The sequence below is a fragment of the Apodemus sylvaticus genome, chromosome 1, assembly GCF_947179515.1.
Source record: "Apodemus sylvaticus chromosome 1, mApoSyl1.1, whole genome shotgun sequence".
Taxonomy (NCBI): domain Eukaryota; kingdom Metazoa; phylum Chordata; class Mammalia; order Rodentia; family Muridae; genus Apodemus; species Apodemus sylvaticus.
In genome coordinates, this window is record NC_067472.1 from 191,644,611 (window position 1) to 191,663,035 (window position 18,425).

The 18,425-nt window shown below is 53.2% G+C and overlaps 1 protein-coding gene across 1 annotated transcript; it reads right to left on the reverse strand.

Annotated features, from left to right (window-relative positions):
• Nucleotides 1-857: 857 nt before the first annotated feature.
• On the reverse strand, nucleotides 858-15,273 carry Eps8l1 (EPS8 like 1). Its single transcript, XM_052170059.1, has 19 exons — nucleotides 15,225-15,273; nucleotides 11,472-11,512; nucleotides 10,697-10,755; nucleotides 9,930-10,091; nucleotides 9,539-9,688; nucleotides 9,085-9,167; nucleotides 8,487-8,748; nucleotides 8,059-8,185; nucleotides 7,773-7,861; nucleotides 7,596-7,670; nucleotides 7,343-7,491; nucleotides 6,499-6,640; nucleotides 6,332-6,360; nucleotides 3,487-3,622; nucleotides 3,258-3,389; nucleotides 2,923-3,031; nucleotides 2,603-2,777; nucleotides 2,169-2,301; nucleotides 858-2,079 (listed from the first exon to the last, which is right to left on the reverse strand). Exons 1-19 carry the CDS (start codon nucleotides 15,239-15,241, stop codon nucleotides 1,993-1,995), a joined length of 2,157 nt encoding a protein of 718 aa, XP_052026019.1. The 5' UTR covers nucleotides 15,242-15,273; the 3' UTR covers nucleotides 858-1,992.
• Between the last annotated feature and the right edge of the window lie 3,152 nt (nucleotides 15,274-18,425).

Below are 18,425 nucleotides of genomic sequence, written 5' to 3' on the forward strand. Positions count from 1 at the left end.
CCAGGAGCCAGTGTATGGATTTCAGCTGTGGTGCTGTGCAGAAAGAGAAGGAGAGGGCAGTGGGTGTATGTTGCCTGGAGTGGACTGAATATGTGCTGTGCATTTTATGTGTGGTGCATGGCGTGGCTGGTGTGGGCTACGGGTTACACGTGTGTGATGTATTTTGGGTGTGTGTCTGGGGTGTGTGTGTTTGTTTATGATAGATACTGGGAAGGAGCAGAGTGACCCGTAGGTCTGAGGGAGCACCTGGAATGCAAAGGTCACAGGGTAGAGTGGCCTGGCATGCTAAGGCGCAGGAAGGAACCCGGGCCTGAATAGCAGAGGACAGTGCTGAGATGTGGCTCTGCTAAGGACTTGAGCGCTGAGGTGGGAGGTCTGGCCGCCAGCCTGCCACCTGCCCTGAGCTGTAGCAGGTCCCCCTGCTGTGCATACATAGAGATTGGAGGAGTGACAGACAGACAGGGTGATCAACAAAGGAGGAAGTCAGGATAATCAGGTAGAAATGATCAGCTTCCAGACCGGAGAGAGCTACAGGCACCTGATGTTCCAGCAAGCCCGCCGATCCCGTCTGCATTCCTGGGCGCTCATTACAGGAACCAAAAACGGTTTGGGCAAACTGCTTGTGTTTTTAAGTTTCTTTTAGAAAAGAAGGCAGCAGGGCATCTGCCAGGACTCCCAGCATTCAGGAAACTAAACCAGGAGGATTGAGACTTTGATGCTATATTCAGATCGTCTCCAACAAAACCAACCAACTTAGCACCCAACCCCAACATAGGGAATGGCAGGCCAGGGTTAGACTCCGAAGGGCCAGGACATTCATTCCCGGCCGAGCAAACGGCAATAACCAGGGCCTGGAGTCCTGAAAAGGGAGGAGTGGCCTCTGGACCTGGAGCGGTCATGTGATCATCTCATGATGGAGTTAGGGTTTATCCCATCCGCCAGGAGAAGCCAAGGGACACGCTTGAGGAGTCAGGGAAGGAGATCTACAGTGGTTTAATGTTCTAGAAGGAAGTGGGGCTAGTGAAGCTGTCGGCCCAAAGGCTGGCTTTTCTAGGTTAGGTTTGAGGTGTGCCACCTGCTGGCGCAGGTAAGAACTGAACAGCTTAGGGAGCATGGACGGACTGCACCGATGGGACTCTTAGAAGTGATTAAGGATGCAAAGAGAAGCACCACGGCAGGAAAAGAAAGACCTGGTCTGTATGAGAAATCCAACCCTCATCAGCCACCTAAGTAAACCGGACAAGTGGCAGGACTTGGCAGGGAGGAAGTTCTCCAGGGGACCAAAAGACCCAAGAGCCTATAGTGTGCCCAGGGAACATAGCGGGATCCTTGGTGGCTGGCACAGGCATCGTGGCATGCAGGTGAGCAGAGCCACCATGATGGAGGCTGCCCCACCCAGCAGAAGCAGTGAGTGCGAAATGCCTGTGATTGAAGAGGTTGGCCCAAAATGGAGGGTGGGAGGAGACACCCTCCGCGTTTGAAAGGAAAATCCCAGGCCTCATGCTCGGTGACAGAACCAAGAACAACGAGGAGCCAGGAAAGGGTTTTGAACCAGAGAGACTGTAGGTCGTGCTAGAGCGAGGAGAGACTGGTGCCTCGGCTGGAATCTCCAGGTTTATGGAGAGAAAATATGGGGTGTCTCCTAGATTCCTGACTCCTTGGAGGCGGCAAGAGAGGGGGACAGCAGGTGGACATAGTCTAAAAGGAGGCTGTTTATAGCGCATCACAACGCACAGGACCATCACTGCGCCTCTTGGGTGTGCCTCTCTGGTAGTGTCTATGCTCTGTCCCCTTCCCGTTCCCATTAGTCCCTCTAGAAGGGTTCCGGTCAACATTGTCAGTGCAGTCTGCCCGCCAGGATAGCGGGGAACCCAGGGTGGGAGATCCTTTGGCATCTATCGCCACCGGCGATGGGGAGGAGCCTGGCGACTGTTGTCCTACGGGGCGCTGGGAACCCGGCCGTCTCATCACTTTTTGTGAACGGAGGCAGGATCAAATGACTTCTGTTTTGGTCTCGCCTTCCACTTTTTTCTTTTGCTTCTCCATCACGGCCTCCAGCTCTGATACTTTTTCTCTATCCTGGAGGGTGGGGTATCTGAGTATGAGTATGTGAATCCTGGGAGACCCCACCCCCCTCCGCCTCATCCGGGCCTGGGCGGTTCTCTCACCTCCAGCAGCGCGCGCTGCACAGTGACTTGGCTGTATACTCGCGCCCCTTCCTCGGGGCACACTGCCCGCAACTCCTCCTTTTGCAGCGAGAAGAGCTGTGCACCAGTCAGCTTACCGAGCGCATCCACAGTCCTAAGAAGGCAGCAGGGGCCGTCACACCTCAAGCCCTTTCAGTCCCACCAATCATATCATACCCACCTAGCTGCTTGTCCAATCAGAGCTCTTAAGCAAGGAAGTTGGGCGGAGAGGCTCAGGCTCGGGAGACCACGGATTGCAGAAAAGGAAGGCTCTATCCTGTGGTCTCCGATCAGAGCCTGTCGCTGGGCGATGCAAATTGCCCCAGTTTTCCCGCTCCCACCCCCAGACCAACTGAAACCTCGACTTCCAGATCTGTTACTTGTACGCTGCGAAGTAGCAGCGGGACCCCACTCACCCGGAGCTAAAGCCCTTGGTCTGCAGCCAGGCACGGACCACCGAGGCCTCAGAGCGCGGGCTGAGCTGGGGCTCCGGGGCTCTAGGCCCCGGGATTACCCGGCTGGGACCCGAACGGCCCTGCGCCAGGCGCGCCTGCAGCTCCTCATTGACACAAAGCATCTGGGAGAATTTCTCTGCAGAAGGGAAACCGTGAAGGGAGGGAATGCGCACTGAGGGTTCTGGGGCCAGGGAGTCGGGAGCCTCTAGGTTGCCCAGAGTGGAGCCTTTCTGAAAAGGGAAGACAACCATCACTTCCCGGAGTGACTCTCCACTACTCACCCTTCTCGCTGGGGTCCAGACTGTTTAGACTGTCGCAACTGTCCCACTGGGGCCGCACCTGAATCGGGGCTGGAGCTGGGGCAGGTGGGGGAGGAGGTGTGCTAGTCTCCTGGAAGGGAATGAAGAGAGGGCGGGGAGGTGTGTGTTCGCGCGCCTGTGTGTCGGGGTTGGGGAGACAGAGACACAAAGATAAGGCTTCCAGGCCCTTTCTCAATAAACTGAACACTCCACTTTCCAAGAAGTACCCTTCACACCTGATTTTCTCCATTCTCATCCCCAGGACCTAGGACCTGGCTCCCACTTTTCAATGAAGAAGCAAGAATACGCTGACTTACTAGGTTTCTTGCGGTGCTTTGGCTGTGGTGCACCTGAGGTCCAGGGTGGGGTGTCAGGATATTATAGGGTACATAGCCCTCTTGTCCCTGATGGTCCCGGACCTTCCACCATTTGCGCCTGTCATCCAGGACCTAGTGGGGGAATAAGCAGAAAATTCGTGACCTGGTTCTATGTGTAGTCTATGCAGAACTGGCCAGTTCCAGGGTCTCAGGCCCCCACAACGCTAACCTCCAACACATCTCGGTGCTTGACAGACAGCTCGCTGCCATTTCGGGCCTGGAAGTCATAATTACACAGAACCCATTTTCTGGCTTTCTCTTCTAGCTGGGACTCAGTTTCCGGTTCTGGATCTTGATCTTGATGACTAGGGAGGATGAAAAAGGTAGGCGATAAGGAGGTAGCCAGCCTCAATGGTCTGGACTGTAAGTTGCTAATGTGAGGTGGGTTAGAGCCAAGCAGGGGCAAGAGCAGGGCCCCAGGTTAATATGTTAATATAGACTTGGCACTGGAGTCACAGCTTGACTATAGTTGGCTCATGTCCTTGCCTGGCATCATGCAGTAAACATGTTGTATTATGATTACTGTTTCTTTCTGGGGTAGTGGAGGTCGAACCCAGGGCCTTGTGCATGCTGAGCCCAAGTCCTCACTTGCATTTTTTTTTTGTTCTGAATTTTACTTGTGTGCATTTTGCCTACACTTATGAATGTGTACTGTCTAGTTGTGGTCCTCACAGAGCCTAGAAGAGAGCATCCTAGAGTCGACGTTACAGGTAGTCGTGGGCCACCATGTGGTGCTAGGAACTGAACCCAGGTCCTCTGCCAGGGCAGAGAGTGTTCTTAACGTCCAAGCCCTCTCTCCAGCTCTGCACTTGCATTTTAGAAGTGAGAATAGTGGGACTCAGAACGGATAGCAAGAAAGGGCAGATGGATAGGGATCATCCACTGGGACGATGAGCGAGGCTTATACCACACTGCACGCCAATCACCCGTGTTCAGATTCGGTTCTCCCGGAGCTACAGGGTAGCTCTAGAAATAGGGACCTCTCTAGCTCCTTCCTCCCCCAGAGAGTTCACTATTACCCCCCTTCCACCCTTTTTGTGTCACGGGGGATTGAACCCAGTATCTTGCATCTGCTAGACAGACATCGTACCACTGGTCTATGTCCCAGCCCCTTACTAATAGAGTCTAGGCAAGTACTCTACTTCTGAGCCACACCCCAGAGTCAAGCAGGAATTCTCCCATTAACCCATCCTCCCAACCCCTCCCCACTAGCTCAGGCAGCTGCTCTACTCCTGAGCCCCCAACCCTTTACTGGTAGATTCTAGGCAAACACTGTCACTAAGCTACATCGCAACCCTATTTTATTTTATGTATACAGATATGTTTGTCTGCATGTAAGTCTGTGCATAACTTGTGTGCCAGGTGCCTGCAGAGACCTAAGAGGATGTTGGATTTCCTGGAACTAGGATTATAGATGGTTTTGAGTTGCATGTGTGATGGGAACTGAGTCCTGGTCCTCTGGAAGAGCAGCTAGTGCTCTTAACTACTAAGCTATGTCTCTAGCACCTCCCAAGTCTCTATTTTTTATTTTATTTTATTTTATTTTATTTTATTTTGAGGCAAGGCCTTGCTGCTTTGCATAGGCTGGCCTTTGAGCCCATTCTGTAGTCCAGGTAGGCCCAGAGCTTTTGATCCTCTTGTTTCATGTTTTTAAGTTGCAGGGATGACAGGCTCTGAGTGGCGGACTCTGGCCATACGGGCCCTGGCAGTCCTTGTTGGGGTCCCTCTGAACTGCTCTGTATGCAGCTAGATTTGAACTCTAGATTTGAAGCCACAGCCTTGAGCTCTCTCCGTAAGCCCTTCACAGCACCAGAGACGTCTCATGTCTCCAGGCAAAGAAATTACAGCCAGAGAAGGTGAGTAAAAGCTAGAGGTGCCAAGTCTGTGATTCAGAAGCAGACAGAGGAAGACGTCCTGCAACACCAGATAGCTTAGGGGACAGTTGGCTCTGCCCTGCCCCTCCCCCAACAAGAGAGACCTCATCCCGGATCAGGCCTACCTGTGGAAGGGAGAGGGGGGGTCTTCAGGGTCTTGGCACCCCCCGTGTGGGGCTGACAGCTCCCAGTATGCCGTCCCTGATGAGACCCTCTGCTGGGGCCCTCACTTAGACCCCCCGCCATTCATATTCCCTATCTCCAGCATTCTGTTCTCAACCCACACCTGCTCTGCCCACTCTTGGCCCCCGTTTGCCCAAGCATCCTAGAAATGTGACCCCCTCTCCATCATTTTCCTCCTCTGGATCTACAAACCCTCAGCTTCCCACGGTTTGTTAGAACCATAAATTTAGGTCCCTAGTTCTTTCTTTCCCAGCCAAGTAGGCAGGAGTCCAGGTCTCGACCTTCAAGTCCCTAGATCTTGTTAGCTCTGCAAGCGTTCTGGCCTGCCCCTCCCCCCCCCCCCAGTAGGTGCTGTTTCTTAGAGCATTAGGAAGCCGGAAGTCCCACCTCCGTTAGTGGCCCAGAGACGCCAGCATTTTATTTTATTTTATTTTGTCCTCTGTCAGAAATGTAAAATTAGAAATGTAAAAAAAAAAAACATTTCTAATGTTTTCTCTCACTCGTCCCCAGGTACCAACCCTGTTTTCAGGTTTTCATCTTTTCCCTAACATCCAGTATTTTATGCTCTAGGGACCCAAGCATGATGCTCTCCCGGGTTCCAGAATACCAAACTGCACTTTTTCAGTTTTTTTTTGAGGACACTGGGGTCTAAGCCCTTAGACATACCGTCCACTCTTCGCACCTAACACTCACAGCTTCAGGAATCTGAGCCTCCAATCCCTCTTCCCTTGGACCCACAGATCTGGGCTTCTCCCACCCCCCTCCTTATTGCTACCCCCACCCCAGCCCCAGCCCCGCTGCCTTACCACCTCACCCACCTGCAAAGAGCCGGGGAGGCAGAGGGGGGAAAAAGACAAGAGAAAAAGGAAGAGTCGGAGTCAGCGGCTGGCCGGCCGGATGACCCTGGGACTCAGTCCTCCCAACCCCGCTCCTGGCGGCTTTGCAGTGGACACTCACCCATTGACTGCGACCTGAGGGGCGCTTTGCTGTGGGAAGTAAGAGAGTTTGGGGTCAGGTAGGCTAGACCTCAGTTTTCCCGGCTCCCCTCCCCCCCCACCCCCGCGCGTGGTGCGAGGAGGAGGAGCTTGGCGCTTCCCTGGCGGCTCCAGCTCCACCTTCTTTACCTGCCTGCGCCGCTTCTCGTGCTGTAGCTGTTTTTCCACTGGGTCCTCCCAGGGGCGGCCCTGGGGGTTAGTGGCCGGAGGCTCCCAGCCGCTGTAGAATTCTGGGCTGTATGGAGACCCTTCTTCAGGGGTCAGCTCCACCCTGTCATCGGGGACCCATCAGAAGGTTAAGGCCAAACCAACCCAGGGACATTATTTCACAGTTCTCTCTTCCTGCAAACCTGGCTGCTTCCACCCTCTAAGCCCCACTCGGTTTCTCTGTGTAGCCCTGGCTGTCCTGGAACTCACTCTGTAGACCAGGCTGGCCTCAAACTCAGAAATCCGCTTGCCTCTGCCTCCCAAGTGCTGGGATTAAAGGTGTATCCACCACTGCCTGCCCCCCTCTCCCTCCCTCCCTCCCTCCCCCATGGGAACTTACAACTCACTCTATAGACCAGGCTGGTCTTGAACTCAGAGATCCTGCCTCTGCCTTCCAAGTGCTGGGATTAAAGGCCTGTGGCACCACTGCCCGGCTTAGCTACTTTCTCAACACATCAGTCCATCTTGCCCTTTGACCCACTCCCAGTCTCGGGCTCCGCCTCCTTCCTGAAGCCTCCCTTTCATCTTCCTATATGGCCCACATTTTCCTTGCAGCTGAGTCCCACTCACCTAGGCAACCCTCCTCGCCCCCTAGTCTGTCTCAAATTCTCTAATCTCCCGCCATTTGCTTCAACCTTTCCTTCACGCTAATTTCGCGCCCTTTCTCCAGTTGAATCCTAGCATTTATTTCAAGTCCTGTCCCCTCCTCAATCCAGCAGCGTCCTGCGGCCAAGTCAGCCCCCTGCACTCTGGTTTCCCCTCTCACCCTGGGCGGGTCCAGGAGTCCCCCAGCGAGGTCCATAGTTCGTTTTCGCGAGGAGTGACATTGTCGCGGAGCAGCGCCACAGCCTCCAACGTCAAATGCGGTCGTCGCACACCCCTCGCGAACTCGGGGCCGCCTGAAGTGTTCACAATCTACCGCGGGCCAATAGAAATGAGCATGCCAACAAGACCTTCTCGAAATGGAATCTCAATCCTTCTAAAGCAGGGGAGCCCCGAGGGCTGAGAACGAGGCTCACCATCTGCAGAGGTCCAAACAGAAAGTGCAACAGCTCTGCAGAGGAGGGGTTGGCGATGTTGCCGCGCAACCGGGCCTGGAGTGAAAGGAGGTCATTTATTATCAGTGCCCGAATGATGGATGGGTCAAAGTCCCAGTGCCCTCCTCCATCGATGCCCGGCAATGGATGCATCCTCACCAGCAGACTGAAGGCATATTTGATTTTCTGAAGCACATCGGTGTATTCAGCCTCGGTGGGTGGCTTGGCCCTCAGTGTCAGAAGACCCTCTGTGGGTAGGGAACAAACAGGTGGTGGGGACGCCAGGAAAGCATTAGATAATAGTTCCAGAGGTGTAAACACCCAAACAGATGGCCTTAGGAAGTCAGACCTGGCTGGTGGTGGGAGACCCCAGGGAGAGAGGATATTTGGACACCATTTAGGAAGGTGTGTTCTTGTCCGATGTGGAGGCCCCCCTCCCCCTTACCTCCAGCAGCTCGACGTCGTGTCCTGCGGCCTCTCTCGCGGTGCTCCAAAACCCGGGTAGCCTCTGCTGACTTTTGCAGTCTGGATACAAAACTCTCCACGTCGTCAAACACGTGGTTCAGAATGTCCTGACACAAGCAAGAAGGGTAAGAGCGACGCTCCTGGGTCTCCGACTCAGGGCTAGGTCCAGGGCTCCAATCTGAACTCCTGGACACACCCCTTAGGTCAGGCCACGCCCATATCTGGAGCAGCGAGTGGTCTATATCAAAGACTCTAGCCAGACTTGTAGAATTAAGTGCCACCCCCACACCCCGAGCCGGCATCTCGTCAGCTCGTCACCAGTTCCTCAATCTCGCTCCCCACTCCAGGTCTGACTTGATTGTCAAGGGAATCTTTTTCTCCAAGCTGGTGTCTCTCACGCATGCTCACCACATCCCGCTCCGCCTGCAGACCCGCCAGCTCAGGACCCCTTGGGCCCAGGTCCGGGGAGGTAGGGTCAGCCTTGCTAGTCGTGCGCTCCGGGTCGGGTTTCCTCGCTTCCTCGGTCTCTGGAATTGGCTCCACTTGGGGTCGCTCGCGGACCGCGGATGGTTCCACGGAGTTGATCACCGCGCGCACCGACGGGCGGCGCTGTAAGGGCGGCGTCTCCGCTGCTGGAGAGGCGCCGCGTCGCAGCTCCTCCTGCGTCGCCCTGAGTAAAGAGAAGGGGGCGGGGGAGACCGAGGCTGGGGCACCCGAGGGGGGTAGGACGGGGGGGGGGGGGTCAAACGAAGGCCAGGATTTCATAATGAGAAACTGGATACGGAGATGGAGAAAGCAAAGACCAAGACAGGCTAAAGTGGAGGACTGGGGCGGGGCGGTCACCTTTGTCTGGGAGGTACAAGTAAGAGCTGGCCAAGGCTAACTTGTGACCACATGCACCACTCTAGACTGTTCGTATCAAGTTCGATTCTTAGCTGAGGAGAGTGAGGTCCATAGGTGGGAGAACTTTTTTCCCCCAGAACGCTCTGCGTCCCCTTCCCCTCACCTGAGCGCTGCTGCCCTGCGTTCCCCACGTCCGGAGCGGGAGTTCTGCAGAGCCCCTTGGATGTCCTCACGGATCAGCTCCGCCTGCCAATCATACTTTAAGATCTCCGCTCTTACGCCCCACCCATTGCCTTCCCGGCCTCTTGTTCTCAGCGCTTTGCCTCCGATTGTCTTAGACGAACCCCATGGGCCCTCATCTTGGCTCCGCCTGCTTTCAACCATCTTTCTTATATTTTTCTCAAAGCCTCAAACCGTCTCAGTCTTTGGTCTGCATCTTCTTGCCATCGGCACATTCAGTCTTGGTCTAGAGTTCGACCTGTCCTCAGTTCTGGCTCCCCCTCAGACCCGCTTTCCTAGGCCACGCCCTTCTGTTTGCCTCAGGCCCCGCCCCAAACATGGAAGCCCCGCCCCCGATCCTCTTCTAGAAAAAGCCTCCTGGAGCCACGCCCACTCACCCCAAGGAGCAGACCCTGGAAGAAATGGACGTCCGGCTGTGCACGCTCTGGCTCTTGGCACACCAGGAGCAGCAACGAGCGACTCCGTCCTCGGGGAATCACCGCGTCGCAGCGCACGATGGCATCGAGAGGATATGACTCTAGTTCCTCCTGCAGGACGGGGCCGCAGGGTAAACGGAGGCACAGATTCCTATTACTGCTACTATTAGCGCCCAGGACTTGGGGCAAGGCAACCGAAAGAGTTCAGGGGCGTAGAAATAACACCCTGTTTAGTGGGTGAGGCTTCAAAGGGCAGCTTGCCAAAGTTCCCAGGGGAAGACCGCTTCGGAGCCGAGATTCACCCCTCAGACCTCAGCCCCATTTCACTCTCCACCCAAGTGTTCCCTGGCACCTTGGTGACCGGATCAAGCAGAGTCACGTGATCGGGTGACACTCTCAGTAGCATCTCCTGTGCCCAGACGCGTCCCTGGCTGTCCATGACTGCCAGCTTTCTGGAAGCGTCTTCCACAGTGTGCACTCCATCTTCCTCTCCCAAGCAGAAGGTGACCAGGTGCTGGCAGGAGACAAAGGACGCAGTTGAGTCCCAGGCAATGCCAAACTGGTGCCAGGCTGCCTAAGGGCTTCTGGAGGTAGTTCCAAGTCAGCCTATTACTCCTCCCAGAAAGACATTAACAACAACAATAACAAAGAAAAAACCAAAACAAACAACCCTCCAAACCCAGCAGGGTTTCTTCAGTGGCCAGCACTGATTCGATTTCCTTCCAATTAGGACGTCTTCAAACCAAGATTGGGGGCTCCTCGAGGGCAGTAAAGAATAAGGATTAAACTCTCTTAAGTGCCTCCTCTCTTTGCCCTCTCCTGGACCACAGACAGAACTGTGGCTGGTTGGGACGGCTCAGAGAAGATCTGACAGATCTGAGTTCTCAGGCCTTGAGGGCAGATAGATGTCCGTGGGGAGGGAAGAGCTGAGTTTTCCTAGAGTCTTTTCCTTCTTTCTTTCCTTTCTTTTTCTTCCCTCCCTTCCTCCTCCCTCCCTCTCTTTCTTATTCATTCACTCTATATCTCGATTGCTGCCCCGCCCCAGTCCCTGTTTTCAAAAGGCCTGTCACTTCCATCTCCTCAAGAAACATCTCAGGGAAACACAGGCCCCAGACTCACATTGACGTGATACTGGGACACATCAGCCATAACCACCGTGGAGTAACGTTTTCTCTGTTCTAAGGAGGGGTGGGAGGGGAAGTGCATGCAGGAGTTAGACTGCAGCCTGGTTCCTTAGACCCGGACCCCAGCCCTCCTCCTCCCTCAGACCCAGGAGTCTAGACTCCAGCCCTCCTCCCTCAGACCCAGGAGTCCAGGCTGCAGCCCTCCTCCCTCAGACCCAGGATCCCTGACCCCAGCCCTCCTCTCTCAGACCCAGGAGTCTAGACTCCAGCCCTCCTCCCTCAGACCTAGGAGTCCAGATTCCAGCCCTCCTCCCTCAGACCCAGGAGTCTAGACTCCAGCCCTCCTTTCTCAGACCCAGGAGTCTAGACTCCAGCCCTCCTCCCTCAGACCCAGGAGTCCAGGCTGCAGCCCTCCTCCCTCGGACCCAGGAATCTAGACTCCAGCCCTCCTCCCTCAGATCCAGGGGTCTAGACTCCAGCCCTCCTCCCTCGGACCCAGGAGTCCAGGCTGCAGCCCTCCTCCCTCAGACCCAGGATCCCTGACCCCAGCCCTCCTCCCTCACATCCGGGAGTCTAGACTGCAGCCCTCCTCCCTCGGACCCAGGAGTCCAGGCTGCAGCTCTCCCCCCTCGGACCCAGGATCTCTGACCCCAGCCTCCTCTCTCAGATCCAAGAGTCCAGATTTGTATCCCTTCCTCCTCAGGACCACAGGCTGCATTCTCTCTTTTCCCAAGAGCCTTGTTCTTGGTCTCTTTAACCCTCAAGCTCACCGTAGATTGACTTTGCACTTGGTTTGGGTGCAGCTTCAGGCCTGGTGAAGAAAACAACAAGGGGTTAGAGGGATGGTGGGGCTGGGAATAGACCCTGCAGGCATGCATCAGGGAGGGTAAGGGAGAGCCACAGAAGGTCTGAGCAGACGAGAGCAGGGCACACTACTGCTAAAGAAAATGGTATGGTATAAGCTGGGTATGGTGGTGCACGCCTTTAATCCCAGCAGTCAGGAGGCAGAGGTGTGAGTCTGAGGCCAGCTTGGTACACAAAGAGAGTTCCAGGATAGCCAGGGCTGTTACATAGAGCAACCCTGTCTCAAAAAAAATCAAGACCAAAAAAAAAAAAAAAAAGATATGATGTGATGATGTGTGAGTGTGTTGGGGCAGGGAGGTCAGAGACTTTTACATCACATAGTCCTGGATTCAAATATTCTGTCTGTCTCTGTCTGTCTGTCTGTCTGCCTGCCTGCCTGCCTGCCTGCCTGCCCCTCTCTCTCTTTTCTCCCTCTCACCCTGAGATGCAGGGCCCTAGTTCAGTTCCGGGTAACCAGGCCAGGCTGCTTACAGCCAGCTATGTAACCCTGACTGTTCTGACCTCCACTACAGTAGACGAGGCCTCACACGTATAGAGATCCTCCTGTCTCTGCCTCCCAGCTGCTGGAATTAAGAACACGCATCACTATGCCCAGCCCCTCACCCCCCCTCTCTTTCTTTTAATAAAAATGCTTTTGCAATTTTGAGATAGAGTCTTGGAATCACTGTGTAGCTAGGATGGTCCTGAACGCCTGCTCTTACCGCCTGGGCTGCCAGTGTGCTGGGATTGCAGACACGGACCGTCATATCCGCTTCTAAGCTAAAATTCAGAAAGCCAATGGGGGCTGGAGACTTGGCTCAGTTGTTAAGAGAATTAGTTGCCTTTCTAGAGGACCCAGTCAGTTCCAGGGAACCAGGCTGCTTAGCACCACCTGTCATTCCAGCTCCAGGGGACCAATGACATCTTCTGGTTTATGCAGGCATCCCTCCCTCCACCCTTACACACACGTCAGAGAGACAGAGAGATAGAGACAGAGAGACAACTAAAAAACAAACAAACAAACAAACAAAAAAAAAACAACTAGTGGCTAACCTTGGTTGTCAACTTGACTACATAGGAAATCAACTAAAATCCAAGTCACTGGGCTCGTCTCTGAGAGCTCTCCTCAGTTGAGTCATTGGATGAAGGGAAGACCATGCTACGTGGACCACGCCTGTGGTGGCAGCCCATGTGACAGGTCGCATCTATGTTTTGCCTGCTCGCCCTCACTCTCGCTGTTCGCCTAGCCTCCTGCTGAGGCCTTGCGTTGCTGGTGTTAGAAGACATTTTTTCAGGACTCTAATGCAGGTCAAAGCAGCTCTCTGGGAATTCCTGGGGGACTCCACCTCTCACACCTCCACTCCAGGAAACTGAGTTAACAGCTGGACTCTTGGCTTTTCTGCCGTGAGACAGCCGATTCTGGACTACCCAAACCACAGCATAGAAGCCACTCTAATAAATCGTGTGTGTGTGTGTGTGTGTGTGTGTGTGTGTGTGATCCGATCGGTTCCGTACCGTTAGAGAACCCTGACTAATGTTAACATGCAGGGCAGAGCCTGTTGAGATTGGTACGCACTCACAATCCCAGACCTCAGGAGACAGAAAGGATGATTTATTTAAGTTTGAGGCCAGCCAGGGCTACAGAATGAGACCCTGTCACAAAAACAAAAAACAAAAAAACAAACCTAAACCCAAAACCAACAATAAAACAAGAGCAAGACCTTGTAAACAAAACAAAATACAACAGAGCTACAAACAACAACAAACGAACCGTCTTAGTCGGGGTTTCTAATCCTGCACAAACGTCATGACCAAGAAACCCTGACTGAGACACAAATAAAAGAAAAAATCCACACAATGCAAAGAATAAGACCCGAGGGTTGGAGGACTGGCTGAGTGGAGAAACCCAAGGGCTACTCTTCCAGAGGCTCCAAGGTCAGCTCCCAACACCCACGTCAGGCGGCTCACGAGGGCCTGCAACTGCGGCTCCAGGGAGCCAACACTTTCTTTTGACTTCAAGCACTGCACTCATGTACACAAATCCACAGACATACAGACACACAAACACACACAAAATACTAAAAATTAAAATAAATCTATAAAAACCAATAACAACAGTATAAGACCCTGGCAAAAGGACCTAATTTTTCCTACCTCAGTTTCCCTTCCTGTAACAGAGTAGAGCATCTCCCTGCTGTAGCTGTCATATGAATCCAACCCAGTAGGCGAAGTATTTTTCAGTCCTGGTAATAATAACTCTTCTGATTATGGTGATTCAAAGGGCTTAGCACCCAGTGGTTGCTCAATAAATGGTGATTGATACACCAGCGATCAGTAGCTAGAGCAGGCAGGGAATCATCTCCTTCCCTCCCACCATGGCTCAGATCTTCCCAGGCAAGTCAGTCCCCGGCTCTTCCTGTCCTCGGTCTCCTCTCAAATTTACAATTTTGCAAAATTACCAAATTGCAATAAGTCTTTTTTTATTGTTGTTGAGATATAGTCACATGTAGCCCAGTCTGGCCCCAAAGCTTAGGATGACTTTGAACTCCTGATCCTACTTCCTTTATATCTTAAGTACTGGGAAGACAGGCATAAAACTCCATGACGTGTGTGTGTGTGTGTGTGTGTGTGTGTGTGTAAACAGTGTCTCGCTATTTCACTATGTAGCTATTCCTGGCTTGGGACTTGCTATATAGACCAGGTTGGCCTTGAGCCTAAAGAGATCCGCCTGCCTCTGCCTCGAATGCTGGGGTTAATATTGTGTCCATCCTTGCTTATGTGGTATTACAGATTAGACCCCAGTGTTTCATACAAGAAGCAAACACTCTGTTAGCTGAGCCATGTCCCCACTCCCTGTAGTTTCTTAAATCCCCATTTCTACCAGAAAAACAGCAGGTCAGAGCTGGGCAGTCAAGGCTGGTCAGACTCCTGCTTTTGCCCTGACCCTTCCTGTTACATTTGATCACCATCGAGCTGGAGTACTCACTACCTCTCCCGGTTTAATTTCTACTCCTTCCTCTTAGCTCTCTTCAGCCTGCTCCCTCCGGGAGATTTGTGTCTTCACTGTCCTCAGCCCTGCTTTTTGAGCAGAGGGTCGATATTTAAAACTAAGATAAGGAAGCCGGGCGGTGGTGGTGCACGCCTGTAATCCCAGCACTCTGGGAGGCAGAGGCAGGTGGATTTCTGAGTTCGAGGTCAGCCTGGTCTACAGAGTGAGTTCCAGGTCAGCCAAGGCTACACAGAGAAACCCTGTCTCAGAAAAACCAAAAACCAAAACCAAACAAACAAAAAACAAAAAATCAAAAAAACCCCCCAAAACAAAAAACACAAAAAACCTAAGATAAGGATGGGAACAGTGGTAGTTGAGTGCCTGTCATGGGAATAGTCAGCTGAGTCCTGTCCTGCGAGATTCTTTCTGTCATCTCTCAAAATGCATCCCCATTCCCGTTTCTCTAGAGGAGGGGCTGGGTTCCGGGAGGTGGTGTACCCCTGCCAGAGCCATACCAGGGCAGAGTATCCACAGTTACCACGGAACCCCTTCTGCCTGTGCCTAACCAGAGGCTGGGCAGGGAGGGGAACATTCCTCCTGAGTGTCTAGAGCCTGGGCTGTAGAAACAGGATCTGCAGGTGTGGGGGAAGGGTGGGAGGGGGGCTAGGGCAGCAGGGCAGAGGGTACTTACCCTGTGGAGGTGCTCATGGTGGCAAGATGAGGTGCTCTGTCTCCTTGGAGGTACCTCGAGAGTGCGCAAAGGCAAATGACTAACTTGGCTTCAGGCACATGATCCTGACCCAACCCCCTCCCTCAACCGGAGGACTCCAGGCCCCTGACCATTTCCCCTGAGTCCCAGGGGTTCAGAGCCCAGCCATCTTCCCTTAGACTTAGAAGCCTGGCCTCCAGCCCTCCTTCAGACATTGAAGTCCAGATTTTGGCTGTCTTCTCTCACACTTGGAAGGTGTTCCAAGACCCAGTCTTCTTTTCTCAAAACCAGGGGGCCAGTGAGAACTTTATACTGCAAATCCAAGAGTTTAGACCCACACTGCCTTGTTCTGACCAAGGAGTCCAGGGGGGACCTCATCTCTCAGATCCAAGAGTCTAGAGACTCCAGCCCCTCCTTGCTCAGATCCAGGGGTCTACAGGGTACCTTCTTTCTCAGATCCAGAACTCTAGAGCTCAGCTCTCCTCCTTCAGACTCAAGGTCCAGGGTCTAACTTTCCTCTCTCAAATCCGCGCATCCAGCCCCCAGCGCTCTCCTTCGTCAGACTAGGGCCTGCCCTCCTCACCTGCCGGCTGGCTCTGACGGGCTCTCAGCCTGCCGCTCTCCCTCCCTTGTATTCTAGACTCCTCCTCCTCCTCCCTCCTCCCAGGCCTTGTGGCTTCTGCATACCTAAGTGTTCACCTGGCACTGCTGGCAGAGCTGGCTCAGGGGCGGGGTTGGCTCAGGGGCGGGGCAGGTACACAGTCTCTAGTGCGGAGGGCGGGGGGGGGGTGTGGGTGTGGGGGAGCAGGGTTGACTGTAGGGGATCCCGGAAATTATGCGTGCCCATTGTAACCGCAGAATAATAACAATCTGCTGTCACACTTGGTCACGTGTCTGCGTGAACCGCTCCTCCTTAAATATATCTGTGAGTCCTCCCCCGCGCTGGGGGGTTGGGATAAAGGTTGGATTTCCTCTTGACTAGGGACGGTAAGGTGTGGAGTGGTTGGGCCACTTGCTCTCACAGCTGGGTCACGCAGAGAGTGGCTGTGGAAAGGGAGAGCAAACACTGTATCTCCAGGGCCAGGGTGCGTCCTGGCTTCCGGAGCACCTACCGATATTTGCCTCTTCCCTGGCTCTAGATTCTACCTGCCTTTCCTCTTCTGTCTTCCTAGGAAAATTGCCTTCCATCAGCCCCTGTGGAGCTGAGGGCTGAGTCTTGTCTCATTAAATACCCAGCACAGTGGCCCGCAACCTTCCCGATGCTGAGGCACTTCAATACAGTTCCTCGTGTTGTGGTGACCCCAACCACAGCGGTGTCTTGTTGCTCCTGCAGAACTGTCGTTTTGTCAGATAATGTAAATATCTGATAGGCAGGATGCCTGATATAGGACCCCAAAGGGTCCGCAGGCTGAGAACCCTTGACAAAGCTGGATGTGGTGGTGAAGTGGTCACAGGCAGCCTCTGTGCCTTCTTGCTACTTGAAGAACTTTCTCCTCTTCCCTGTTCTTCCCCCCATTCTCCACCCACTCCCCCCCCCCAGCTAACGCAGGGCTCCCCAGGGCTCCCCTCCCCCTCCCTGGCCTTTCAGAGTAATAATGCTATCCCCCAATGACCCCCACCCCTCACCCCCTGCAGCTGGCGCCTGTCCTTGGGAAGAAGGGAAAACCAAACATCCTTGGAGAGATAAGGGTCCCGGGTTGGGGGCGTGAGAGGAGGGTATTCAAGCAGCCCAGGCAGCTGTGGCTAGTTGTCAAAACACACCAGTTCCTGATAGCACCAGAAAGTTACTTCCCAGGTCAGAAGAGTTCCCCCTCCCAGGAGCGCGATTCCACCCCCACTGCCTGAACATCCTGATATCCTGTTTGAAAGATGACTTCCCTTGTCACCTCCCCATGTCACCCTAAAATCCAAAGAATGCCTGACTATGCTGTATAAAAACACCACAGCTCCTAGGCGCGGAGTCACACTCTGTTCTGCGCAGTCAAAAGTTTTGCGATCCGAGTCTGACTCAAATTATTAAAAGACTCTTGTGTTTCTCTGTATCGGGTCTGCAGTTCTTAGAGTTCTTCTCCTGGGGGTCCCAGGGTGACTTGGACATAACAGTAATCTAACACTCCTGTAATACCAGCCTGGAGGCTGAGGCAGGAGAACTGTGTTGACTTTAAGGCTAGCCTGAGCTATGCAGTAAGTTGGAGGCTAGCCTGGGCTACAGTGTGAGACCCACTTGAGGATGTAGCTCCATTGTTACAGTGCTTGCCTAGCACACATGGAGGCCTGGTTCCATCCCCAGTGTCACACCAGCTGGTCATGGATACACAGACTTGTGACCCCAATACTGAGAAGCTTGAGGGGGGAGGATCATGAGTTCAAGGACATCCTCAGATACATATTGAGTTTGAGGCCAGCCTGGGCTACAATGGGCTCAAACATCAGGATAATAACAACAAAACCCAAACCCAAACAAAAAGTCTAGCACAGCCGCCACATCCCTAACTGAACACAGACTCCTTTCTGAGGTATCTTGTCAGACACTTCCCCTGTGCTATGGTCTGCAGTGACCAAGCAGTGTACATCATTTCTCCCCTAAACCCATGACAAGTGCATGTCTTTATCTACATGAGAAAACTGAAGCCCAGTATTTTCAGATATTTGCCCAACATCATTTATAAGAGCCAATCAGCTTAGGTGCCTGAAGATGGTTGAATGAATAAGGAAAATACACAATGGAGTACTATTCAGTCATGAAGAAGAGGTGGCCTCATGCCATTTGTGGGAAAATGAGTGGAACTAGAGATGATTATACTAAGTAAAAATGTTTTTACATTTACGTGTGTGTGTGTGTGTGTGTGTGTGTGTGTGTGTGTGATGGTGTACCTGTGAAGGTCAGAGGACAACTTGTGGAGTCAGTTCTCTACCTCCAGTGTGTGGGTTCTATTGATTGTCTGGCTGTGTGGCTAAGGCCTTTATTCGCTGAGCCTTCTTGCTGGCCCACATCAGGTAAGAAGAGACTTGTCCATGTTGATTGCTGGTTAGCGGATGTAATGTCATATTTGAAGCCTGCAAAACTCAGAGCAGATTAGCGGCCAATTCCTCGTCTCTCCTCTTCTTCTTCTGTGATTCCCATCTGATCTGCCCACCCACTATCATTTCTCACCTGGCAAACCCCAACCTACCTACCACAGG